Below are 25,775 nucleotides of genomic sequence, written 5' to 3' on the forward strand. Positions count from 1 at the left end.
CCAGTTCATCTGTCCTAGGTAAAGGATGGGCATCAGTCATGGTGACTGCATTAAGGGCTCTATAGTCCACACAGAATCTCAACTCCTTGGATCCTACCTTTGGCACTAGTACAACAGACTAGCCCATGGACTTGTAGATGGCTCTATTACCCCGAGATCAAGCATCTTCTTGACCTCTTCCTTTGTGTAAGTTCTTACATGGTCTGACATTCTGTAACCCCTGCTTTTGACAGGGAGACAGTCACCAGTGAGGATTTCGTGCTGGCCCCAAGTGGCCAAGCCTGGTGTCAGTGAAAACAGGGAGGCAGACTGATTTAACAGAGCTTTGCACTCCTCTTGCTGTTTCAGAGTCGGTTGAGAAGAGAGATTAACTCCTTCTATTTTTCCATCTAAATGCTGTCTCCTGAGAAGGTCAGGTAGAGGTTCTCTCTCCTCCTCCTCTTGATCAGAGGCTAATAGCAAAGCTCCAAGTTCTGGTCTGGATACATATGCCTTTAGGCGGTTAGTATGAAAGACCCTGGGGGCCTCCTTGGGATTGCCCAAGTCCACCAAATAATTGACCTCTCCAGGTTTTCCCACAACCTTGAAGGCCCTCTGCCTTGTAGGTACCATGCCTAGAACCAGCTGGTCTTGAGTAAACTCAACCATGTTGGCCTTCTGGTCATGCCAATGTTTAAACAGAGCCTGACCTGCTTTCAAGTTATGAAACCATGTCAACCATGCCATCCTGCTCAACCGTCTCCGTGATAACCTGGGTAACACTGGTCAGGCTCTGGCGTGGCTGACTTCTTTCCTCTCTGACCGACCCTCCCAGGTCCAACTTGGGTCCTTCCTTTCTGCTATCTTTTCCTCTACCTGTGTTGTCCCCCAGGGGTCTAACCTCTCTCCCTGGCTGTTCAACCAATATTTGGCACTCCTTGTCCACCGCATTGTTGCTCTCTGCCCCAACTTTCAGTGCTATGCGGATGACACCCAGCTCATTTTCAGGCTACCCTCGTCCTCCTCTTCTCCTTCCCTCATCTCCGACTATCCAGGAGTGCTATGCCGCCAATGACCTCTGCCTTAATGCCAGTAAGACTGAGATTCTCCTCACTGGTACACCCACTCCCTCCTTTCCTGTAGCTCTCTGGACGGCCTCTTGGCCCTTTTCCTGCTTCCACCTGCAAGGCTAAAAACCTCGAGTCATCTTTGACTCCACACTCTCCTTCTCTCCTCACATTTCTGAAGTCTCTAAGAAGTCACACTACCAGCTGCACCTCCTCAGAGGTATTCTTCCTTTCCGCTCCTTCCCTCAGAAGCTCACTGTCTCCAGAGCTCTGGTCCTCTCCAGGCTGGACTATTGCAACAGCCTCTTTCTAAATCTACCTGCTTCTACTCTCCGCCCTGTGCAACTTATCCAGAACAGGACTGTGAGACTTGTCCTTGGCCTCAAGCCCAGGGATCGTATCTCTCCAGGACTGAAATCTCTGCACTGGATCCCAGTTGCTGCAAGGATTAAGTTCAAAACCCGCTGCATTGTCCACAAGGCCTTCTGGGGCCTGGGGCCTCAATACCTTCAACTCTCTCTTCCTAAATACCTTCCTTCTCAAGCTCTTCGCTCATCCGCCTCCAACTCCCTCAGGGTCAGTCGCTTCTCCAAGTAACGAGTTGGTGGTAGAACTCTTTCTTTGGCTGGTGCCTCCCTCTGGAACAGCCTCCCTGCCTCCCTTAAACTTGAGGAGAACCATCTCCGGTTCCGGAAACACCTCAAAACCTTTCACTTTGCTTCTGCTTTTTCTCCTCCTCTCCTCTGCCGACCTCCAGGCTGTAACCGGAACTGCACTGGCTACGTGGACACCCTCTGATCTCGGACCCAGGTCCCTCCCCCGCCAGCGTCACATGCCTGCACTGCCCACCTGCCAACCCCCGCACTTGGGGACTGTTTCTGTATCCCTACAGCCCCCCTACCAGCCCTTGACACCTGATGTCTGCACTTACCCATGCATTTTCCACATGATGGCCGTTACTTACTTATTGTTATTATCTGCTCCCATGTACTGCACTGTCCCTGCCCCCTTCCCACGCTGTCAACGCTAGTCAGAATTGAACCTCCTTCTTGATCCAGCCCTTCAGCCCCCTCCTCACACGATGTCTCAGGGTCCGTGGACGGTTGAAGTCTCTTCTTCCACAGAGCTTTTTTCTTTTGAGGCGGATAGGGTCTGCCTTGGTAGGAAGCCACCCTGACCTGAGTCAGAGAGGTCTGGGGGGCCCCTCTACCGGAACAAACTATCAGGGGAAAAAGCCTTCCGGCATAAAAAAACCCCTCTGGGTGGAGGACGTGAGAGTCTTGGAAATACAGCCTTGAAGATACTGGAGCCGAGGAGTACTCACGGGGAGAGAGCCCAAGTAGACAGGGAAGGGAGCCAAAATGAGAGCACAGATAGCTGGCAAGCGGGGGGAAGACAAATAGGGAGGCCTGCGGGGGAAAGGGAAAAGAGCCACAATGGCAAGAGAGCAAGAGAGAGCACGAAGAAACCAGCGGGGAAGAAAACAAAGCAGCATTTCACCCGGAAGCCTAGCGCGAAGGGTTACAATGCGCTGACTTCCGGGTGGAGCTGAAAGAAAAAGGCGATTGGTGGCGGAGGTCGCCAAGACAAGAACACTGCAGAGCAGTGTGAGGGAACGTGGCGGGGCGATTCAATGGCCGCCTAAGCGCCATTGAACCCACTTACGCCACGGACTTCGGAGTGTGACACACGCACTTGCGCAATCTGAATGACACCTCTGTCTGTCCTCCCTTTGTTCCCCTCCCTTGCCTCGTCGCGCCTTGAAACACTTGTGTATAGGTGCGTTATAAATGCCATTTCATTTCTTATCATATTGGCGCGCTATACAAATAAATATACAATACAACACAATGGTCATGCTTAAAAAAAGGTTATGGCCATACATTGTTTGACGAATATACGACAGTAAAACGAGAATGCCACTCATAATCATACCTGTCAATTTTCAAAATGTTCACACACCAACAACTATACCTGAAACTAAAACTGGTATATTGCTAGTCGCAAGCTATACCAACAATTGAAGCATTAATTCCAGCACTTCTTGTATATTATGTTTCTACCACATTAAAGATATAAGGCAATTATTGCTTTGGTGCCCTCTGCTTGTAAAACCAAGGAAGCAGTGGCCATTACTCTTATTTAAGAATTACAATATTGGTACAGTGAAAGAGGCATATGAGCTTTTCATGGATACTACAAAAAGACACAATTATTGCTGTGGCCTCATACCTCAAAGTGGCATGGGAAATAAGATGAATACATGCTTAAGACAAAACCTAATGCTTTCTAAGGCTTGGGACCTTTCAAAGTTGCTTATTAACTATATCAGAATTGATATTTGCACAGAACAGTGTCATTTTTCTTTTTAACTTGTGATTTTGCATATTGGGTATATATTTTAGACATGTACTTCTGCACAAAGTTTTTAGCCTTGGTATACACATTTTCTGTATAACTTAATGTAATTATTCAATTGTTAAGTCAGGCGCTGTCTTTTTGTGTCATTTTATATTTCATGCTTTTATGGATTTTTATCTGAATAAAGCTTTATATGATAATGATGACGATGACAAATTCATTGGAAAGCAAATCCAAAGTCTAAAAATAACAAAGATTAGAAAGTAATGAGGGCAACCAGCACAAGACAGAATCCAACACTCTGGCCACTGATGTCAATCTGTGAAGAAGGACTTGATGGTTCAGGGTGTTGAATGCTGCAGACAGATCAATTATTATTAAAACCAAGGAATAGTGATTATCCAGGTTCCAAAGCAAATGCATTCACAGTACCTCGTTGCAGACTAAAACCAGGCTGATGCTCACCAAGCAATTTGTGAGTTTCAACAAATTCTTGCAATTGGATAACTACACCATTTCAATGACTTTCATGAGAAAATGGCAGTTAGCAATAGGTCGCTAAGTGCTTGATAGGTCTGGACCTAGAGATGATTGTTAAGTAAAAGTAATCCATGGTAATTTTAAGGGTGCAGAAATAAAACGGGAGCAGAGCAAAAAACTGGCTAAAAGGGTATCAAACACATCAATAGTATATGGTATTATATGAATGGTACAATGATTGCCCAGACAGGTGGCAGGTAAAAATGCAGAGACATGGTGTTGCGACTGTTTTAAATAGGTATTCTGAAAATCAATAGAGGGAAAGGAAGAATTGACATCAAGTTCAGAATCAGCAATGACAGGAGCAGATGGTTGAGCTCCCGTAGATTGACGAATCGGAGCAATCCTAGTCTCCCTTGTATTTCTTGTATCCAATTTAGAGAAATGGGTCTGGAAGGTCTAGGCAAGTTCTTATTTTCTAACAAGTGTAAATGTTGAAATATAGCATTTTGAGCATTTCCGGCTATATTACTTTTGGAAAAAGCTTTTCTTAGCCTACACAATGGTTCTTGCTGATCATAGTATGGTATGATTGGCTTCCGGCTTATTTTGACCAATTATGCAAAGTTTCCTAAGGTTGCAAAATAGATTACAAAGATCAGAAGAAACCCAAGGTTGTCATAGTGAAGTGATTTCAGATAACATTCAATTGTCTTTAAAGGGACTGAGAAGTCAGTGATCTCAGGAAGGGTCTACTATAAAAGCTCAACCTTCTTAATAAAATCACTATCCAATCTGATAGATACAAAAGCTGAACTAATCAAGGAAAGGAAGGAGAGTGACTTTAGAATAGATAGTTGGTGGCTCTGTTTATGAAAGGGGATGTTGCCAGAGATATTATAGGTATTTGAATATGTGGCAATAAAATGAATAATTTTATGGTCAGGCAAATTGAGGTCATTGACTGAGAAAAGTTTAATACTAATATTTTTCATAATCAAGTCCAATTGATGACCTTTTATGTGTGTAGAGACGTATTTAATAAAGTAAACCTGATAGTCCTGGCAGAATTCTGTATAGACAACGTTTGGCTATCTTGAGGATCATCAGCCCAAATATTGCAATCAGCTAATGTGAGACATTTATGGGTGAGAATAGTTTTTTTGTGGATAGTGGGGGGTGATAGATTAAGGAAAAGGTGAGCGGGTTACAGTTTGCCTTGTAAAAGATCATATGAAGATAGTTTAGCAACAGTCAGTTGCCTAAGATTAAGGTGATTCTTAAATACAATAGGTGATTCTTAGATAGTATGTTCTGCAGGCCTTGTGAGATGGCTGGCTGAATGCTTTTTGATTTGTTTCCTGCTCTAATTCTGGTCCCTCTCTTTAACCTGGGGCTGTATATAGGCACAAGCATAACAGAGTGAAGCTGAATCAACTAATCTATGATAAAAGAATTGAGTGTGCTAAACACTGTTAAAGGGACCACAAAAAACACCTAACTGTGCCCACAGGAATAATCATTATTTGAACAGACCATTATTTGTGAAACATCTGCTGACAGCTTAATAGGAGCTATGAAACAGAAACTCAACAAGGATGTCTGTGTATGTGGCCAGAAAGAGGGCTGGGGCTGTAGTTGTATTTGGTAGACCACTGGGTGAGTCGTACCCCATGTTATCCAAAAATCCCATCACATGAGCAGCATGTGTGGTGTCCATCCTCATGGACTATTCCTTCTGGCATGGGAAGCATCAGAAGACTGCACTTTGATTCAGGGTGATCACAGAGCTTTGAAAAAGGACAGCAAATGCTAGCACATACCACCTAGAGAGAGTTAATTTGCATGATGTCCCATGGGGCATGCAGGCAAGGGATCTACAATAGTCTACAGCCCGGTCATGAGACTGATGTTCTCCCTCCTGCTTTGATACAACACCAGTAGCTTTACGTACTCTAGGTACTTAGTGTTTTCCCCAAGGGCACATGATCATGTATACGCAGACCATTGCCTGGTAACTAGTGTGTGATTTCAGGGTCCATGCAAAGTTATGAAAAATAACTTCTGTTGTTGTGGTTGTGATTTGGCAGGAAGTACAATTACTGCAAAGATCGTGACCTAATATGGGTTCCCATCACCAGGAAGCAGTTTTGGATATGTGTGAGAGTCTTTCTTTTGCAGAGAATGCACACATTTATCCATGAGGTTTTGCCCTTTCTTAAATGCAAACAAATATAGGGTTCCTGGCAAACTCTCCACCAGTAGATAAAATATGCCAATGTTGTTAATCAGTTTTTTTTATTTGGTTGTTGAAAAGGAAGTAACAGACACTAATTTATACTGCTGTACTTCTTGTTTATCCTGGTTTGGGTTTGATGAAGGCAGTGCAGTTGATGTACCATGCTCTCTTTTTTGCTTACTTGACTAGGCCCTTCAGGTAGCCTCTAGCTAAGAAGCCATTAGTTAATCACTCAGCTTTAGTGAAGTAATAATATTTTTTATCACAACATCTGGACCTGATGCATAAGAACTGACCGCAAGGGAGATCATCCCCTAGAGATTTAGGATGTTATCTGTAACAGGGGAGCAGAGTGTTGCGATCCATTTTTTTCTGTATAATTTTGTGTACAGTTTGCCTACTAGATGGTAAATGAACACATATAAAATGCGTAATTCTTCCACGCTGGAATGCATTGTGAAGTTGAGGTCAATATTATTTTGGCTAAGCTATGTAGGAAGCTGAACTAAAGACTCTCTATTGACCTACCAGAACATAATGAAGTCATCTATTTAACATCTCCATGGACACGCTTGATTCTGAAAAGGATTGTTTATTCAAATTTAATCCTGTTCAAAGGCAGCCATATATATGTTAGCCAGGCTAGGGGCAAATGATGTGCCTTCAGAATCTGGCAAATAAGTTAAATCGGGTAGGAAATATTTGTGAGACAAGGCTAGCTTCAAAAACCCTACACTAATGTTAGTGGGAAGTATGTGTGGTAGATTTCGAGAGTCCAGATACTTCTCAGGTATAGTAAATGCTTAGTTATGAGGAGTACTGGTGTAAAGGGTCAGTGATGTCAAATGAGACTAAAATATCGGTCTCTTGAACTCAACTGAATGACTTCTCTTATTTCTTTCATTAGTACCTGGCGCTTTAAAAACATCTGAATATGGTATCAGTGGTTGGCTACTTTCAGAGCCTTTCCATACAGTAATCACATGCATGCAACAGCGGTCCCGACACGACTTTTCTATTCCATAGTGGCTGCCCTGGAAAAGGAGAAAGGACTATGTGTAGTCCCTTCTCCCTGTTCCATAGCAGCCATTTTTTAATTTACTTTTATTTCTACATAATTGAATGGCCGCCATGTAAAGGGAGAAAAGACTAAGGGCCTCATTACACTTTGTCCGGTAACGGAATACCGTTACCGGTAACGAAATACCGGCAACGTTATTCTCCCAAGCCGACCATGACCCACCGCTATTAGTGGACCCATAAAGTACGGTGCCACTAAGAGTGGCGGGGCCGCGTGCACGCGACCCCCACACCGTAAATCTAATAGCACGCAATCACAACCCATGCGTACATGCCAATACCGGCATCCCAAAGACCCAAAAAGCAGTTACCGGCATGGCGCTAATAACAGCAACGAAAACCACACGTTAACAGACCTGAGCAGTGTTCCCATCTGCCACAGGTGGACACAATCAGCACAGGTGGAGGCAATGGAGACAGGCAGCACTAAAGAGCACACCACACCCCTTCCCACACCCCTTCCCACAGCAAGATGGTCCCAATGACATGGGCCTGTGTACATGATTGCAGTGCAGTACCAACAACAACAGGCAGCACAGATAAGACGAAAGAGGAGGAGGAGGGCAAGACTGGCGCAGCAAGCACCACCAGGGCACCCAGAAATACCACAAGGGCATCCAACAAACCCCCGGATTCAAGGCGAACATGACCATGGCATGTGTAAGGCACAACTAAATGTGCATCTGATAGAATGTGCCCATGCCACTATGCAACCACCAGATGAGCATGATGTGGATGAGTATGGGTGAAATGCTCCGCCAGGACACGCAAGAAGCGATGGCACGGCGGGACAGGATCTGCATCAGCATCTGAATCAGGAATAGCATCATGTACAAAGGTGGGATATCATGGATGGAGAGATGTGCATTGTTGCCCTTGTGCCCATTTTGAGACCCACAAAGGCCCCTGTCCCAAAGAAAATCACACATACACAATGATGGAGACCATGCCTGTCTTTCAACCTCAGAACAGTGTATTTCGAACATAATGTGAACAGAAAGTGCATGACCCCAACTGTGCAAACGCCCTTACCCCCCCTCCCCCCACAACACCCCCGAATACACCCTTACCCCCTCTCCCCCCACAACACCCCCGAATACACCCTTACCCCCCTCCCCCACAACACCCCCGAATACACCCTTACCCCCTCCCCCCACAATACCCCCGAATACACCCTTACCCCCTCCCCCACAACACCCCCGAATACACCCTTACCCCCACTCCCCCCAGAACACTCCCACGTGAGCCTCAAGGCGTGAACGTGTCCCTCTCCACATGTGGCAGATAGTCCTTGATGGCCCTATTTGTCAGTGCCTGCTCCGTCTTCGGGTGGTTGCGATGTGGTGTGCCTCAGGTTCCGCATAGACCGGCGTAGGGGGCAAGTTTGACGAGAACTCCTTGAGGAGGCGGGGCCCTGTTCATCCTGGGTGGGGAGTGGGCATCTAGGCTCAATTGCATCTGCAATGCGGTTCATGGCCTGCCTTAGCTGGGCCATTTCATCGCAGATCCGGGTGGTGCATGCCTCCATGCACTCCCTGGTCTGCTGTGCAAATGCACCAATGCCCTCCCTCAGGCGCCCTGTCTCAGCTACATGTTGCCCTACTAGACCAGTGATTTCGGTCTGCCGCTGAAAGATGGCTGGGAGGTCATGTTGCATGGTGGTTGCCGGTGGGATGGCTGATGCGCCTGGATCCATTGCACTGGCATCAGGTGAGGATACCTGGGGGCTCCATGACACATCTTGGTTGTGGGTGGGTGATCCACCTTGGCTAAACGGACCTGGTGAGAACATCGGGCTTGACAGTAAGGGGCGTGTCGGTATGGGGCTCAGATCCTCAATGCCAGGTGCTACCTCCGCATCCGAAAGTGGGGCAGTGGCTGCTGCCTCACCCGTTGAGCTGGTGGCAGCAGAGTGCACTCCCTCAATGCTGCCTTCACTTGCTGGGAGACACAATCCCGTGGGTGCCACGATAACAGCAGGCATGGCCTCTGGCTGCGTTGAACTGCTGCTCCTGCTGCCTTTGTCCCTGTGATCATGCTCACTCCTCCTGGGTCCCCTAGAGGATGTGGCGGTGTCCCCCGTGGCATCCCTCCTGGCTTTTTTCCTGGGTGCGGGAGCAGGTGTTAGAGTGTGTGGCTCCTCAGTTTCCGTGTGTGATCCTGCAGGGGTGAGAAAAGGGGTAAATCATCATCTATGGGTCGACCTGCCTTATGCAGGATGCATACGTCATGCCGTCCAATGCATTTAGGGCTCTTCAGTGTGGAGGCAGGTAATGGGGATGTTGGCTGGCTCATGCATGATTGGCCCTGTTTTGGACGGGTATGTGGTGATGCATGCATGTCTGTTTGTGGCCGGTTCCACGGCATTCAAATGGACACATGATTGGGGGACCCCTCACCCTTCACTGCGCATTGTTTGGTGCATACACTCACCTCCATCGGATGAAATGGCCACGCCAAGCTCCATATCTCCGACCCCTTCGATCGATTCGACTCCAATCGTGGAGGCACGCATCTCCTCCCACTCCTTCAACTTCAATGGGGACTCTGCGCCACCTCCTGTGCCCATTGCCATGTTGCGGCTCACTGATAATATATTCCGCACACGGACCCGGAGGTCATCCCACCTCTTGCGGCAGTCCTTGACACTCCGGGTGGTAGTGCCCACTGCACTGACTTTTTGTGCGACTTCGGCCCAGATGGCCTTTTTCTTCAGGAGGGCCTCCCTCCGCATGTCATTCACAAACACTACTTCTGCATTGGCAGCAAGTGTGGTGGTCAGCATCACAAGCTCCTCATTGGAAAAATGTTCTTTGCGTTGGCGATCAGCTGTTTTCTTTAGGGCCTTCGGCATCTTCGGGCTATACGGTATGGTTCCTGGTCGGAGTTCCCTGGATATATGTCCTGGATGCAGAGGATGGCAAGGGATTGTGTTTTTAAAGATGGCCGCCGTGCTCTTTCCCGTTCCTGTTCAATGGCGTAATTTCCGGTTCCGTTTTTTAACGGTGAGCGGTAATAGCGGTGACCGTTATTTAGAGGTGGCAGGAGGGCGGAGGCGCTATCGACGGTTTGGACGACGCCGGTAAGGGGCGTTTTGGGGAATTTAGCAGCAGGGCGGTACGGTCATTTACGGCATGGCGCTGTGCTCGTGTCCGCGTACTCGTGATGGGACGCTATTAGCGGCCTCTTGCGAGGGCGGACACTCTGATAGCGCCATGCTGTTAAATTCTGATTTTTACCGGACAACGTGTAATGCGGCCCTATGTGTATTGTTTCAAGAACAATACAAATTATTTGGGCACAACTGGCAGTACAACTATATTCCACTATTTGTAATATTCCCAGTCATTGGTACTTCTCATTTAAGATTAAACTGGTATTTGACCAAGGCCTAATAAACGTAGGGGCGGATGGAAGAGCAGAGCGGGGTGCATGCAAGGGTATGTGTAATAATGATAAACTGATATTGAAACAAACATATGCACTTTCAGGCAGAAGCTACAACAAAGTGGATTACATGGAGGAGAGATGAACCCGCACCCACCTAGTAAAAGGACATTTAAACAGACAATTGTTTCATATATAAATCAAATGATTCCTACCACTGCATATGCATTTGCAGTAACAGAGCCTCCAACTCAGTTGATAATCATTTTCATTTGGCTATAAGCACTCTTTGAAATACAAAAAAATAACAGTTTAAACTAAACATTTCAAAGATATAATAGTACCTTATTGAACAATCCAAAGTTTGCGTCAATGGAAGGAACCAGTGGATGAATAAATGCCAAAGCACAATCTCGGTAGCCCCACAACATTTCATGGACTGTGTGCGTCACAAACATTTCTTCACCACAGCCTGCAAGTAGTAATCCTGCTTCGTCTATTCGTTTTGCCGAAGAATATTTAGTTAACTCCATTACAGTCTACAGAAGGGAAGAAAATCACAAAAGTAGTTACTAACAATATAATCACTGTGCCAGATTTATCAGAAGGGTTTAGAATTGACATGACATAAAAAACGGCTAAATCTGACAACTCGCTTTCCTCGTCAGTCACTGCATGCACAGCACTTGCGGAATGATCCATTCAATCTGTAAGTGCTCATGTTTTTTGGTTTAGGTGAATGTTGGTAGTGCAGTCACTAAAATATCGTCAACACCTTTGCTAAAGAGAAGAGAGAAAAAAGGGGTTCTAGAAAGCTGACTTTGTTGTTGGCATGGCAAATGGAAATGCTGTGGCATAATCAGCAGACACACTAAATGTTATTTCTTGTTCCATTACCAAGATGTAATCCACTAGTGGCTTGTTTAACTAATTTTCTCCCAATCAGGAGTCCTGTGCCATGTTATGTGACTGTGGCGCTTTCAAAGCAGGATGGCGTAGTGATATTTCTTTTCACAGGTACTTGGCCTATACTTGGGCTACTTTCCCGGTCCCATTGCGCTACGCTAGGTTTCTCTTTCTGGATATCGTTGCCATAAAACAATTTTTTTGGAGAGGTGCTTTACCACCGACAACATACATATGTCCTCATAAAAAATGTGGTTTCTCATGAGGAGATGTCTATGTTGTCAGTAGTACTGCACATCTCCAATAAAACATGTTTTGAGGACATCTGTAACTTGAAGTCCATTGGAGAGGTGCAGTACCACTAACAAATGTTTTCTCCTGCTCACAACCATTTTCAATTTATATTTCATGTTTCCCTGGTTCTTGTTTATTTTATTTTATTGAGAGGAGCAGTACTACTTGAAACAGAGATGTTCTCATAAGAAATTTCAGTGTGATTTTTTAATGAGCGAACAAACAAAATGGCGGATACCTAATTGTTCGGGCATGTGTTTTTAAGCCTACGTTGATCGATCGTGCAAACATTTCCTATGCACCTTACCGTAGTTTTCCTCATTTTTACACATGCGAAATCAGGCAGCATCTTGTGCTAATCTTATCCGTTGCCGCATCGCCCTGAGGCACTATATCATATCCCCCGCCCCTGAGGCTGAGATCACTAGACGCAATACCACCTATTTCACAATGCCAATGCACGTCTTGCGTCAACATTCTCTGCACTTCAGCTAATGACGTGTCTCCATGGAAATGGCAGAACGCCTCTTTCCTCAATAAGTATAAACAGACCGCTTCTCATCAGACAACATCAGAGTTGCTTTTCCAATCGGTTCACTGCCTTTTTTTGAGTATTCTGTGCCTCGTTTCTGTGCTCTGATCAGCTACCTTCGTTGCTCATATTTCGTGAGAACAGATACTAGTACCATTACTATCCATTGTTATTTTGTCCCATAATGGCAACAATACACCCCTACCAGTACGAGCCGGAGTATTCCGAGGTGGAATTACTCGAAAGATGGGGCTTGGGATGACAGTTGGAAGGACGAATCAACAGATCAAGAGCATGAGCCTAGTCGCATGGATGACGTTTCCACCTGGTGTACCTGCAATCGGTGCACGCTAATGCCAACCGAGGAGGAGAACTGCTGCTGCCGAGAAAACTCTGGATGCTTGTCCTACATATCGGAAGGCGAGACACAGCCATAATGCGTTACCGAGCTGCATGACTTCAGGGCAGCCTGCCTCACACGGTCCGTGTTGAGGATTATGATGGGGCTTATGCACGAACTTCGTGCAATAGTTCGCCCTCGCAATCCAAGTAACGAGTAAGTGTACTCTAGTTGTGATGTCACTTAGGCCACAACCATTTCATGGTTGTCTCCTATATTGTCGTAACTTTGATCTATCACTGCCAAATGAATGTAGTCTTGCAATTCTATACATCACTCGCAATTGGGGGAAAACATAGTTGTCTTCTTATGTTTATTTCATGTACAACCATGAAGCAATATTTCTTTGTGTCCCAAATGTAATGGAATGCATAGTTGTTCAATATTGTAATGTGTCCAAGTAACATTTGTACTGGCAAGAATGACATTGGATACAAGATTGCATTTTCAACTAAGGTTTAATACACTTATCTTGTTCATTTAAAAACAGTTTGTATCTTTCTCTTCCACAGGTGGTACATGCTGGTGGCCTATCGTTCGTTTACATGGTGGCTTCATGGGAGGCTTGGACACTGCGTTCAATGAGTAATACCCGCCTGTGTCATTGGTGCCATTAGAGACACATTCCCCAGTGACAGCCGTCAGTACAGGGGATTTTCCCATACTGTGCTGCAACCAGAAGTTTGTAATGTGTATTACATTTGTGCCCAAAAATCAGAAACAAAATAAAATACAACTCAACTTTTATGAATGGTTGTTTCAATTCAGTGAATCAAGTGTGTCTCCATTCAGCAGTGTTCTGGCCCTTTCCTCCATGCCTCATGCCCCTCCATCCACCCTTCCAGAATCAATGACTGTTAGCACCTGTGGCCGTGCCCTTCCAAGGTGGCTGGCAGGGCGTGAACGGCTAAGGTGCCACACACCATGTACACTTCAAAGGTATCTTACACGCAGGGGCCATTGTTCACATGCCCTCCTCAGACCCAGTGTCTCCAGGCAGGCTCCCCTGAAGCAGGCCGTGCCCCTGCAATCCACATAAGTGTGTCTCCATTCAGCAGTGTTCCGGCCCTTTTCTGCATGCCTCTTGGCCGTCCGTCCCCCCTACCCTATCAATAACTGTTAGCACCTGTGGCCATGCCCTCCCAAGGGGGGCTGGCAGGGGTGGGAATGGCCAAGGTGCCAAACACCATGTACACTTCAAAGGTATCTTACGCGCAGGGGCCATTGTACACATGGCTTAGCCAGACCCTGTGTCTCCATGCAGGCTCCCCTGAAGCAGGCCGTTCCCCTGCTATCCACATAAGACCATGCCATATACATGTCACTCATTCACATACCCACCCACTTTTCCAATTCTTTATAAACTACATGATATTTATAATGAGAACATCTGTGAGCACTGCAAGTCAACTTGTGAACATACTACCTAAGAACTTCTGTGACCACTGAGAGTCAGCTCGTCATCGTGCTACCTGTGAACATCCTGTTCTCCTGCTACTAACTACCCTGCTTGCTGAATCTAACTGTTTGTTGGTCAAGGTAAGGGCAGGTCACCTAATCATATCTCCTTCATCTTTAAATTTCTATCTATTTCGAACGAACGTACCCAGTAGTGTAATGTTCATTCATCTCATTGCCATTACCATTGACTTGAGTTTAATTTGTTCCGTTCTGGATATATAGCAATTGTCATCAGTGTCAATTGGGATCGAATTGCACCCTTTGTGGACCGTGTCTATAAGCATGTTTCCTTTTGAAGTATGATAGTACATTCAATCGACGAGTAACATGTTACGATTTGCGTCACATCAATCAATTGTGTCTGAAAGTTATCCTATAATACAGTCGGCTACCCTACAAAGGTTTTGCTTCGGTGACCAAAACATAGATTGCATAGAAAAATGTATGATATAATTCCATCTTTCTCACGCTTTTATGCAAAATAATATTTTAATGATGTGGACCGTTTTTATTGTGTTTTTTTACAGAATTTCCAACAATGCCTGCATGTATGGTTTACGGTTGCTGTTCTAAGACCCATAATAAACCAAAAGGCACAATAATGCATATATTTCCGAGGAATATATATCTAATAAGAGAATGGGTCAGATATTGTGAATTTGCGCCGGACGTGCTTGAAAGTAGAGCCCAGGATGTCCTGGGGGACTTGAGGGGTGATTGATTCCGCATCTGCAACCTGCACTTTACCACGAATATGTACAACCAATCGCAGTACACAAAGAAGCATCGACTCAGAACGTCTCGTAAATTGCTTCCAAATGCAATTCCAACTCTATTCATGCACACGCTGCCTCAGGTGAGTCACGGTTCCTGATTTAGCTGTAGACCTTGAGGTAGTGAACAGGTAACTAAATGGACGGATTGGTGTTTTAGGTGTAAATGTCCCTTAGAATACTTTTCATATTTACAAGATTGTATTGTTTTATAACTAAACCCCATTTTGCTATACATCTGTCCTTGGTTTTAGAGCATCATAGAAAACTATTTATGGCCACAGATAACTATGCTATAGTGCCCTTGGAAATACGCATAATCTTTTCGTAATCGGTTGCTTTACATGTCAATTTTTTTAGGTTAGCATTTCTAATTCAAATCTAATTTTCCCTTTACAACTCCATGACAATGCACTGAATATGAAGAAGCAAGATTCTGCATCCATGTATTTCCCGGAGTCAACAACAACTTCGAGCGTGTATCAGGTAGTTTTATTTCGCTATTCAGTTCCGGAAATGTATTATGCATGGAATTAGAGATAATATGATAAAGTTTACGTATCCTGTCGTTTGTTTACATAATGTTTCATTTATGGGTTTTTATTGATATGTACCATTGTCTGCGTTCAATTTTACTTTTTCATCCATACTAAAACAAGTACTGTGTTACAGGGTGATGCTGGTATTTCGACTAAAATTACATCATCCTTTCAAGCTGATCCAGAGCCTGAGGTATGCGTACTGACAGTTCCCTTGAATGAAAGAAAGTATATCATACTTCTGATACTATTAGACAGTAACACTATTATAAACGAGCATCTTTTGCAACACGCCTGAGTGCAACATTACAATCAGTGGGTTTCGCACGGTGATCTCTGATAGAGTACACTAGCCATCAATCAGGTGCAATTAGAATTGTATATTTTGTCTAAATGACGTACACAGTGTACAAGGGTATCTATGTAAGCCTTGTGTGCAAGGAAATAATTTGATTTCAAATACGACTTACTTTTTTTAAAATCAATATTCTATTCTAGGCATCTATACAAGATCGGGAAATACGTGGATCCGAGGTGGCGCACCAACTTGCTGGTGCAGTCGTTATAGTGAAGAACACAGTTTCAAAGAAAATCAAGAAAGCAAGGGTAACTAGCAAACAAGTGTGATTACAAAAAGTGTTTTGGGCAGGTGTCTTCATAACATGCTTTATTTTTAATCTAAAGTGCTATATACTGTATGTTGGTTATACATTGAACATGTTTTCACAACCCATCTCCTAGAGGCCCAGAAGTAAACAACTTTGATGACACAGACAGCTACTAAAGCCAGAGATGCTGCATGCCAAACTGATTTCACCATGGAGCAACTATTATTTGAGGCGCAGCGTCTTCAAATCAATAAGCAGACTCGAGATGCTTATGCCCAATGGACAGAAAATTAATTGAATGTGACCGGCGAAGCAAGCAAAGTGTTGTTGGACCATTGCTACAATGCAAGAACTCCACAAGATGAAGAGAAAACTGAATATAATGATGATGCCTTTGAATTACTCGCAGACCACTTGACACAATCGACACCAGCAAAAAAGGGCCACCCAACAAACAATCGACATTGATGTTTTCTCTGATTCGTGTTCAAATAACACAAGCTGAATTAACAGAGACTGAAGCCTCAACACAATTGACCGAGGAACTTGCCAAAGATCTCGACTACAATGCGTCCTGTTCGGCCGATATGTCCACCACAATTGAGTCACAAACCACATTCATGCAGGACGATAGTCTAATACAGGAGCCCAAATACATTGCATTCGACAGCTGCCTGATGGAGATTATACTGATATGTGTCCATCCAGTGAGGGGGGAAGTATGCAGGAAGCAATTATTGAATGTGACTCGTGTATCACAAGGCTCTAACTTGAAAATACAAGCCACCTGTGATCTGCCCAGGCAAGATTTTCATGGCCCGATCAACCGATGCTGGGGAAAGTGGCAGCTGGAAATCTACTGTGTGTAGCAGCTTTACTTTTCAGTGGCTCTAATTTTAATAAATTGTCCAGTTTCTGTCAATTTGTGGGTCTTCAGTTCCTTTCTAAAACGCAGTACTATTTATTCCCTGCTATTAGCGAAGCATGGAAAATTGAACAAATGTAAATTGAAAGAACATTCTGTGACCAACGGTTCAGGCTAGCTGGCGATGGAGAGTGTGACAGCCCCGGATTTTCAGCACAGTACTGCACATACCACTTTCAGGACATGGAAACTAAAATAATTGTGAGTTCGGTGGTCGTGCAGGTGTCCGAATGTAAATCCTCAGTGGCCATGGAGAAACATGGTTTCATGAAATCCCTGGAAGATCTCCAATCGAGGGGAATGCAAATTGACCTCGCAGCCACAGACAGACATGTTTCAATAGCCAAGACCATGAGAGAGCAGTTTCCAAATATTCGCCACCAATTTGATGTATGGCACGTTGCCAAATCAATCAATAAAAAAAACTCAGCTGCTGGAAAAAAAAAGGTTCTGAAAATATTTTACAGTGGTCCCAGTCTTTCAGCAACCATCTTTGGTGAAGCTCTAAAACTTGTGGTGCGTCTGTGGAAATTCGACTAGAAAAATGGCGGTCACTAATGCACCACTGTTCCAACGTTCACTCTTGGACAGAAAACCAACATTTCCACCAATGTGCACATGACCTTTGTCGCCAGAGCATGAAGGCAAGAAGAAGTGGTTGATTCCATCTTGACCTCCACACAAAGCTCTTGAGGTGATTGTGTTTGATAAAACTCTATCAAGAGATCTGAAGGGACTCACAGAATTCCGTCACACATGAGATTTGGAGGTGTTCCACAATATGTGCCTAAAGTACAGGCCCAAGAGATTGCATTTTGGCATAGATGGGATGCAATATAGGACATTACTAGCGTTATGAGCGCATAACGAGAACGTAGGGGGTGAACAATCGAGGACTGCAGAAAACTTTGGGATGCTTTCTTACACAATGGCCTTTACGAAAAGAAGCAAAAAATGGGTGGTCAAGCCAATATACCAGTAAAATGGAATTCTATTTTGTGAAAGATCTTATTATGACTGTCTTGGACATACATACTCACGGAATTGCACACAATTTTGTTCCGAGGACACATACATTGCCACAAAACATTGCAAACATGCCCTGTCCACCGAAAGCAGAGCTTGTGGAACAGTTCACTTCCCGGTTCAAATGATTACCATCTATTTCTTTGTTCAACAATGTTTATATAAAGTGTCCAAACAAAGCATCCAATTTGTCTTTTGAAACCTATCCTCTTTGTCAATTTTATTGTCAACAAGTGCCTTTTTGAGAATGACATACAATGTAACGCTTTGCTTTCACACTTCCCAGTTTCGTCGAGCTGTTGTGGGTCCTTCACTGATCGTGGGAGGGTCAGATGGATAACAGCATGAAAGCAACTTTGGGGTTCTGTAGTTGCCTTACCAAACACTTGCCCAAATAGCTGAACAACTACGTGTCCCACAAGAGGAACGAGACCTAGGCTAGATAAGATATTCGGCACGCAAGAACTACTGACTGTAAGCAAAACAGCGCATCAAAGGGGCTGTTGGTGAGAAATCGCTGCACTCTGACCTATATTTTCACGGGGGCATGTGTTGGGGTCGTTGCTAATATAAGTAAGGAGTGGGTCGGTTGAGCCCCCCACCCCATGCATTCTATGCGAAAGTGACACCTTGCTTTTGCACTCGTGGGGGACACCTCCTTTGCCCTTCTGCAGCCATGGGGAAGAAGGCCCTGACATAAGCAGAGGCGGGGCTATTGCTAGACACACTTGGACTCCGTTTTGTGTACCCTCGACTCCAACTTTGGACTAGACTGCATTCTGGCATTGCAAAGTTTCCCCTCCCCTCAGCAGTGCCGCGCACAGCGAGCACTGAGAGCCCCCACCTTTTTCCTCCTGCGCCTGTGCCTCCCAAGTCCTTTCTCACGGATGCGCTGAGACAAGATTTTGCGAACAAAGAATGTATTAATTTCATTCTTCTTCTGAGATCACTGTCCTGTGTGTGACAGGGCCAAACCATGACTTGTAGTTCATCCATCTCAACAAATGTGCTCCTGCACCGCTCACCCTCGCTGCAGGAAAATGACTGCTTGTTCAACCTTGTGCCCCTCCAAAGCTATTCTTTTGATGTATCAGAAGTGTGACCCTTCCTTGCTGACCACCCCAGAGTGCCTCCTAATAAAACAAGACCCCAGTCACAGTTTGCCAGACGACCACCAGCTGCTAACACCTTCAGTGGTCCGAACAGAGCCTCCTGCATTGACGATATATTAATTTTGGCCAGTCACTGGCCAATAACCAGAAACCTGACTATAAGTGAAAGGATGGAGAATGATCATAAACCCTTTTCCCTTTCTTGTTGCATTGGTACCAGCAGAACTCATGGGGAAGGGGGATCGAGGGTAAGCAGATGCATAGTGGTCGAGGAGGGCGCTAGGACACCGATAAAGTGGGCAGAGTGGATCGAGAGAAGTGTAAAGCGCAATGCGTATTAAGCAATAGTTGGAAATGTGGGCAACATTTGCAATATTGGTGCACCAGCATCGTCCATAATCGCACAGTTCGAGATCTTGGGTAAAAAACTGATAACCCTTGTGTCCTCGACAAATGCAAAAACCAAATGTAGGGCTGTGGCTCCAAAAAACTCGTGGTGTAATGCTGAATGCTCTAGATCAAAACAAGTGTTGTATGCTAGAGCTGTGAGACCTGTGGACAAAGGGGCATTACTGTCATGCCTTCCCAATACCCCGAAGCCCCCGCCTCCTTACCTTCCTTGCAGCCCGGGCGTTCTCGTGGGCAGGGTCTCCCTTCCGTTCGGTCCGCGGTGAGGCCCCGCTCCTCGTGGCATTCCTGGTGCCTCTACCCCCTTCGGTCCTGGGGTTTACCTTGGCGCCTGCAGAGGCGCGGGGAGCCCTCCGGCTTCACAGGCACCCCGGGAAGCCAACGCTCCACAGCAACGGGTCACGTGAGCCGACTAGCGGTCACGTAACCCGGAAGAAATATAAGAAGCGGTTACGTGACCGGGAAAGACGCTTAAAAACAGCATTGGTCCGCTCTTTATGCATTTCTCAGCTGTTTTCTCGGCGGCTAGTGGCTATCCTTGGAACTTCTGATGGATTTCACAGATTTTGACCCTGCTTTTGCACATCTGGATTACCTTTTGGACTTGCCCCCTGAATCTTACGTTATGGAGCTGATTTTGACCTTTGGACTTCCCTGCTGGATTACCCTTTGGATCTGTTTACTTTGGATTGTGATTTCTGGTTTTGTTCTGGCGCTACCATTTTGCATTCCCGTGCTTCTCCAATCACAGCAACCTTGACTCCCTACCTGCATCCTGCTGTCCACTCCCTTGCGTGGGAACAGTTAGGTCCCAGGTTAGCACTGGTCATCCTTGGAGTAGGTGTCATTTATAATCCTATTACCTTGTTCATTGTGTTCCTACATTACATGCATTCTAACCCCTGCGTTTCCTTTCAGCCATCCGGGACCCGGTGCATCCTGTTCCTGCCTTATCCTGTGGCCCCGATAACCAATCAGCGAGTGGTATAGCTCTTCTCTGATTGGTGCTTGGGGACGGAGGCACTATAATGTACGTGGACCACAAGTCATAACAATTACAACAACTGAGGCATAATCACAAAAACTTTTGCTTGCAATGAAAAAAGCACATGGCCCAGTCTCTTGGAAGAAAGGGATATGGTGTGTTTCTGGAAGCTGGTGGCCCGAGTAAAGTGGATGGCAGCCAGTCTTTACAATGTTGCATCTCTGGTGTTGTCTGGGGAAGGTACTTTTCAAATCTTTATGCAGCCACAGGAAGACACGATGTGTACCATATTGTGGATGATCTGTGCACAATTCCCACAGCACCTCTGGTTGTAACACTCACGGAGGTGAAAGAGGCTTTGGGCTCTTTGGGCTCACAAAAAAGCGATCGTGGAGGGAGGCCACAATTGTACCCATACATAAAAAAGGGCCCAAAGATCAGCCCTAAAACTATCGCCCAATCTCCCTACTAAACTGCGCCGGGAAAATATTCGACAATGTCCTGTTGGGAAAACTGCAGCAATGGGTGGAGGATACAGGGCCTATTAGTAATGCCCAGGCAGGATTTCATACTGGTCAGGGCACTGTAGATAATTGCTTTTTGTTGATTATATTAATCCAAAAATACACAAAATAATTTTAAATTAATTCATATGTAATTTTTTTGGATCTCAAAAGCGGCATTCGATTCCATGCCAAGAGCATTATTGTGGCTCATTCTGAAGAAACGGGAAGTCCTGAAAGAGCTGCTTGATGTAATTAAATTACTCTATGTGCATACCCCAGCCACAGTGCACTATGGTCTGGGAGGGGACCAGACAGATCATTTTGATGTATTGAAAGGGGTTCTGGCACCGCTTACTTTCCTGTTATACATGTGTGAAGCCCGGCCGCGTAAAGGGCGACTGTTGTGACTCCTGCTGTTTGGCTGTGCTGCTGTTGGATTATTCCCTCCTGAATCCAATTACATTTCATCACAGCGTGTTCCCCTTATGCCCCTTGCTCTGTGTAAGGCCGGCTGTTCGCGAGCGAGAGAACCGCTGCAACGCGGGTTGAATCCCCGCCCACTTTGGAGCTCTGCCCATTCCAGGAAGTGAGGATTCAAAACAGGAGCCCAGCAACCCTTGCGGCGTGAAGCCCGGCCGCGTAAAGGGCGACTGCTGTGACTCCTGCTGTTTGGCTGTGCTGCTGTTGGATTATTCCCTCCTGAATCCAATTACATTTCATCACAGCGTGTTCCCCTCATGCCCCTTGCTCTGTGTAAGGCCGGCTGTTTGCGAGCGAGAGAACCGCTGAAATGCGGGTTGAGGCCCCGCCCACTTTGGAGCACCGCCCATTCCAGGAAGTGAGGATTCAAAACAGGAGCCCAGCAACCCTTGCGGCGTGAAGCCCGGCCGCGTAAAGGGTGACTGCTGTGACTCCTGCTGTTTGGCTGTGCTGCTGTTGGATTATTCCCTCCTGAATCCAATTACATTTCATCACAGCGTGTTCCCCTCGTGCCCCTTGCTCTGTGTAAGGCCGGCTGTTCGCGAGCGAGAGAACCGCTGCAACGCGGGTTGAAGCCCCGCCCACTTTTGAGCCCCGCCCATTCTAGGAAGTGAGGATTCAAAACAGGAGCCCAGCAACCCTTGCGGCGTGAAGCCCGGCCGCGTAAAGGGCGACTGCTGTGACTCCTGCTGTTTGGCTGTGCTGCTGTTGGATTATTCCCTCCTGAATCCAATTACATTTCATCACAGCGTGTTCCCCTCGTGCCCCTTGCTCTGTGTAAGGCCGGCTGTTCGCGAGCGAGAGAACCGCTGCAACGCGGGTTAAAGCCCCGCCCACTTTTGAGCTCCGCCCATTCCAGGAAGTGAGGATTCAAAACAGGAGCCCAGCAACCCTTGCGGCGTGAAGCCCGGCCGCGTAAAGGGAGACTGCTGTGACTCCTGCTGTTTGGCTGTGCTACTGTTGGATTATTCCCTCCTGAATCCAATTACATTTCATCACAGCGTGTTCCCCTCGTGCCCCTTGCTCTGTGTAAGGCCGGCTGTTCGCGAGCGAGAGAACCGCTGCAACGCTGGTTGAAGCCCCGCCCACCTTTGAGCTCCGCCCATTCCAGGAAGTGAGGATTCAAAACAGGAGCCCAGCAACCCTTGCGGCGTGAAGCCCGGCCGCGTAAAGGGCGACTGCTGTGACTCCTGCTGTTTGGCTGTGCTGCTGTTGGATTATTCCCTCCTGAATCCAATTACATTTCATCACAGCGTGTTCCCCTCGTGCCCTTTGCTCTGTGTAAGGCTGGCTGTTCGCGAACGAGAGAACCGCTGCAACGCTGCAACGCGGGTTGAAGCCCTGCCCACTTTTGAGCTCCGCCCATTCCAGGAAGTGAGGATTCAAAACAGGAGCCCAGCAACCCTTGCGGCGTGGAGCTCGGCCGCGTAAAGGGCGACTGCTGTGACTTCTGCTGTTTGGCTGTTTGCTGCTTTTCTGCCGTCTGCCGACTGTAGGGCTCTTCTGAGGAGCTGTGTCACCTCAATTGCACAAAGAGCTAGCGGGACAAGGAGCAGAGTCCCAGTCCGCTCTCTTGCTCTCCCCGTTTGATTGTGCTCCTTTTGGCCGCGGCTACATAAACAATGACCCTACTGGCAGACGGCCCACTAAGCGGGAAAAAATCTTCACTGCAACGGCGGTCGACAAACGCTTGGTCCAGGATGAAAGCTGTCACCGGGGCTAAGGTAAGCAAAACAACTGGTCGCGCGCTTATGGCTACAAATAGCTCATTAACACCAACAAGCCCAATAACAACAGGGGGCACAAGTTCTCTAACACCCCCAGCATCGTCGTCTCTCGGCGAGCGACGCGTACCAGCTGATGACTTAAATCCATCTGTGCTGCCTATTGTTTCATCGGAAGCTCCAGCAGCCCAGTTGGACAACTCCTGCTCATTAGGCACCCCTGCTATCAATCTCGAATGCAATCCAGCTTCTAACGGTGAACTTTCTGTAAGCACGCCTGCCAGCGAAACTGACTTGTTAGCACACCGAGCGGCCAACTTGGATCTGCTGAATTCACCCAGCGCTTCAGCCCCCATTCCGGCGCTTTGGTCTGACGCTAAAGCGTCTGTCACATCACGACCGATGAAATCGGTCTCTATGGCCCATGGGCCGTTTCAGAACAGTAATTCTACAAATGTTGTTGATTTTTAGACAGAAAAAGGTCTCCCATCACACTTAGTGACTGATGAAGAACTGCTAAAAATCTCACATCTCGGAGTGGAAAACCTCCCGACGAATAACTTGAGTTCCAAACAAGCTCTGAATAACAAACGATTATCTATGCCTACTATGGTGTCGACCTGTTCTCTTACTGCCAAAGACACTCTGCTACAGGAGAAAACCTCTAGCTGTTTCCCGGCTCAGCAGCGTTGTCTACAGATTGGCTTGGTCAACGCCAAAAATGTATTGAGGCCCCCTGTTAATATTCCATGCTCTCTACTTACAACCAATCCAACTTGCGCTCTAATTGATTTCACCATATTAAAACCAGCAGGTCGAGCTACTTTAGGAGCAGCACTTGAATGTACTGAACCTGAGAACGACAGTGCTTTGGCCTGCCAAGCACCTGATGTTGGGCGACCCTCTATGTCGAGTTTAAATGAACAGTTCATTGATGCCAATACTTCAAGTACTCCTCAACTCTTAGCACCAAAATCCAATCCACTCCCCACTCACCTTGATCGTAGTGTGATTGCTCGTGCTAGTCGCCTGCAAAGAGTTGCTGAGCTCAAGGCAAAACGCACTTCCATCATACCTTCCCTTGCACAAAAATCCAACGCTGAATGCGAGTACTCCGCACCCTATGCAACCTCAGTTCGGCGAAGAAGTTCATTCAATGAATTTTGCAAAAAAATGTTCCACCTTCAATCCGCATTAGAACCTGGACAATTTGGCTTGCTCTTCGTCACTCCATGATTTTGCACCTCAATCGTTTGGCATTTCATCTGAAGCGCTCTCTCAGATACATAACAATGTGCTAGCCGCCTCTGCTGTTGCCCTATATGCACCATTCACAAAAACTTTTGAATCACTGATTGGAACTATAAGTGATCAAGGTGCTGCCATTTCCAATTTAATGTCTAAAATTGACAAATTAGAACACTTTTCGAGTTTTCTTCAAGTTCAAATGACAACTAATGCTGAAAATGCGGTGAGATGGCAAGACAGGCTGAGCAATTTAGCTGCACGGCATCACTGTCAAAACGATGCCTTAATGGAGGGCCTCCTGGACTCTCTGAAATGGATGCGAAAAAATACAACCATCCCCGCACGGGGCGCCCCAAAGACACAAGACATTTCACCTGGATCTCCTCATTCTCAACCTATAACTGCATCTGTGACAGCTCCTAATGAACCTTCACAGCCTCGTCCTCCACCGAGCCTGTTGGCTCCCTCTCATGATGCTCGAGATCCAAACCAGAATATGCAAGGTCCAGTCCCTCAAGCGAGCAGTCTCGCATTAAATGCAATTCCGCTTACAGGAAGCGCACCAGCTCAAACCTCCACGTCAGTGAATTCATTCAACATATTCAAAGGTCTGGCAAAAACAATCAATACAACCCTTGAAAGTAAACTGAAAAAGTTATCTGGAACACAAGCACAGCAATCCATAACAAAAATATATACCACCGAAACAAATACAACAAAAGGTAAAAAGATTCATAAGAAACATAACAACTCCGAAGAAGACAAGCTTGTTCACTCGATCAACTCATACAACTACTGCGAAGAGCATTGCCAGCAATGCTCCATTAAGATCGACAGGTGCCACACTGAGTCCTTCAAAGATCTGGGCAAAACGCCGGCGTATAGTATCCAATGACTCTTCCTCTGATAATGGCATTTCTGATTCCTCTGTTGACTTATGCAATCTATCGACTTACCCAGCTGATCCTGAGAATTCCACCATTGTCTCTATTGAAGCCCAAGCCGCAAAATCAACTGGGTCTTCAACGATGAGGAATCTAGAGGCAAACAAAACTTTGAGGATACCACAGGCAAGACCCAACGATCGACAATTTTCTCCCATGACGAAAAGGCCTCCTCAGCAAGCGCCAAGCTCGAGGTTAAATCCTAAACAAACGTCGAATCAAGTAAAATCGTGTTTGCCTCTAGCTCATCGAGTCTCCGGACCCAGAAACCTCGAGACTCAAACATGCAAGTGGAAACTCTGTATCCAAAA

The 25,775-nt window shown here is 46.1% G+C and overlaps 1 protein-coding gene across 2 annotated transcripts in view; it reads right to left on the minus strand.

Annotated features, from left to right (window-relative positions):
- The window catches only part of SCARB2 (scavenger receptor class B member 2), a 1,272,731-nt gene that overhangs the window by 547,529 nt on the left and 699,427 nt on the right, over window positions 1-25,775 (minus strand). For both annotated transcript variants that reach the window (XM_069626318.1, XM_069626317.1), the window contains one exon: window positions 10,938-11,132. In XM_069626318.1, the coding sequence (XP_069482419.1) occupies window positions 10,938-11,132 (195 nt within the window). The remainder of the gene's footprint in view (window positions 1-10,937; window positions 11,133-25,775) is intronic.

The sequence above is a fragment of the Ambystoma mexicanum genome, chromosome 6p (assembly GCF_040938575.1).
Source record: "Ambystoma mexicanum isolate Mex_15411 chromosome 6p, UKY_AmexF1_1, whole genome shotgun sequence".
In the NCBI taxonomy this organism is placed as follows: domain Eukaryota; kingdom Metazoa; phylum Chordata; class Amphibia; order Caudata; family Ambystomatidae; genus Ambystoma; species Ambystoma mexicanum.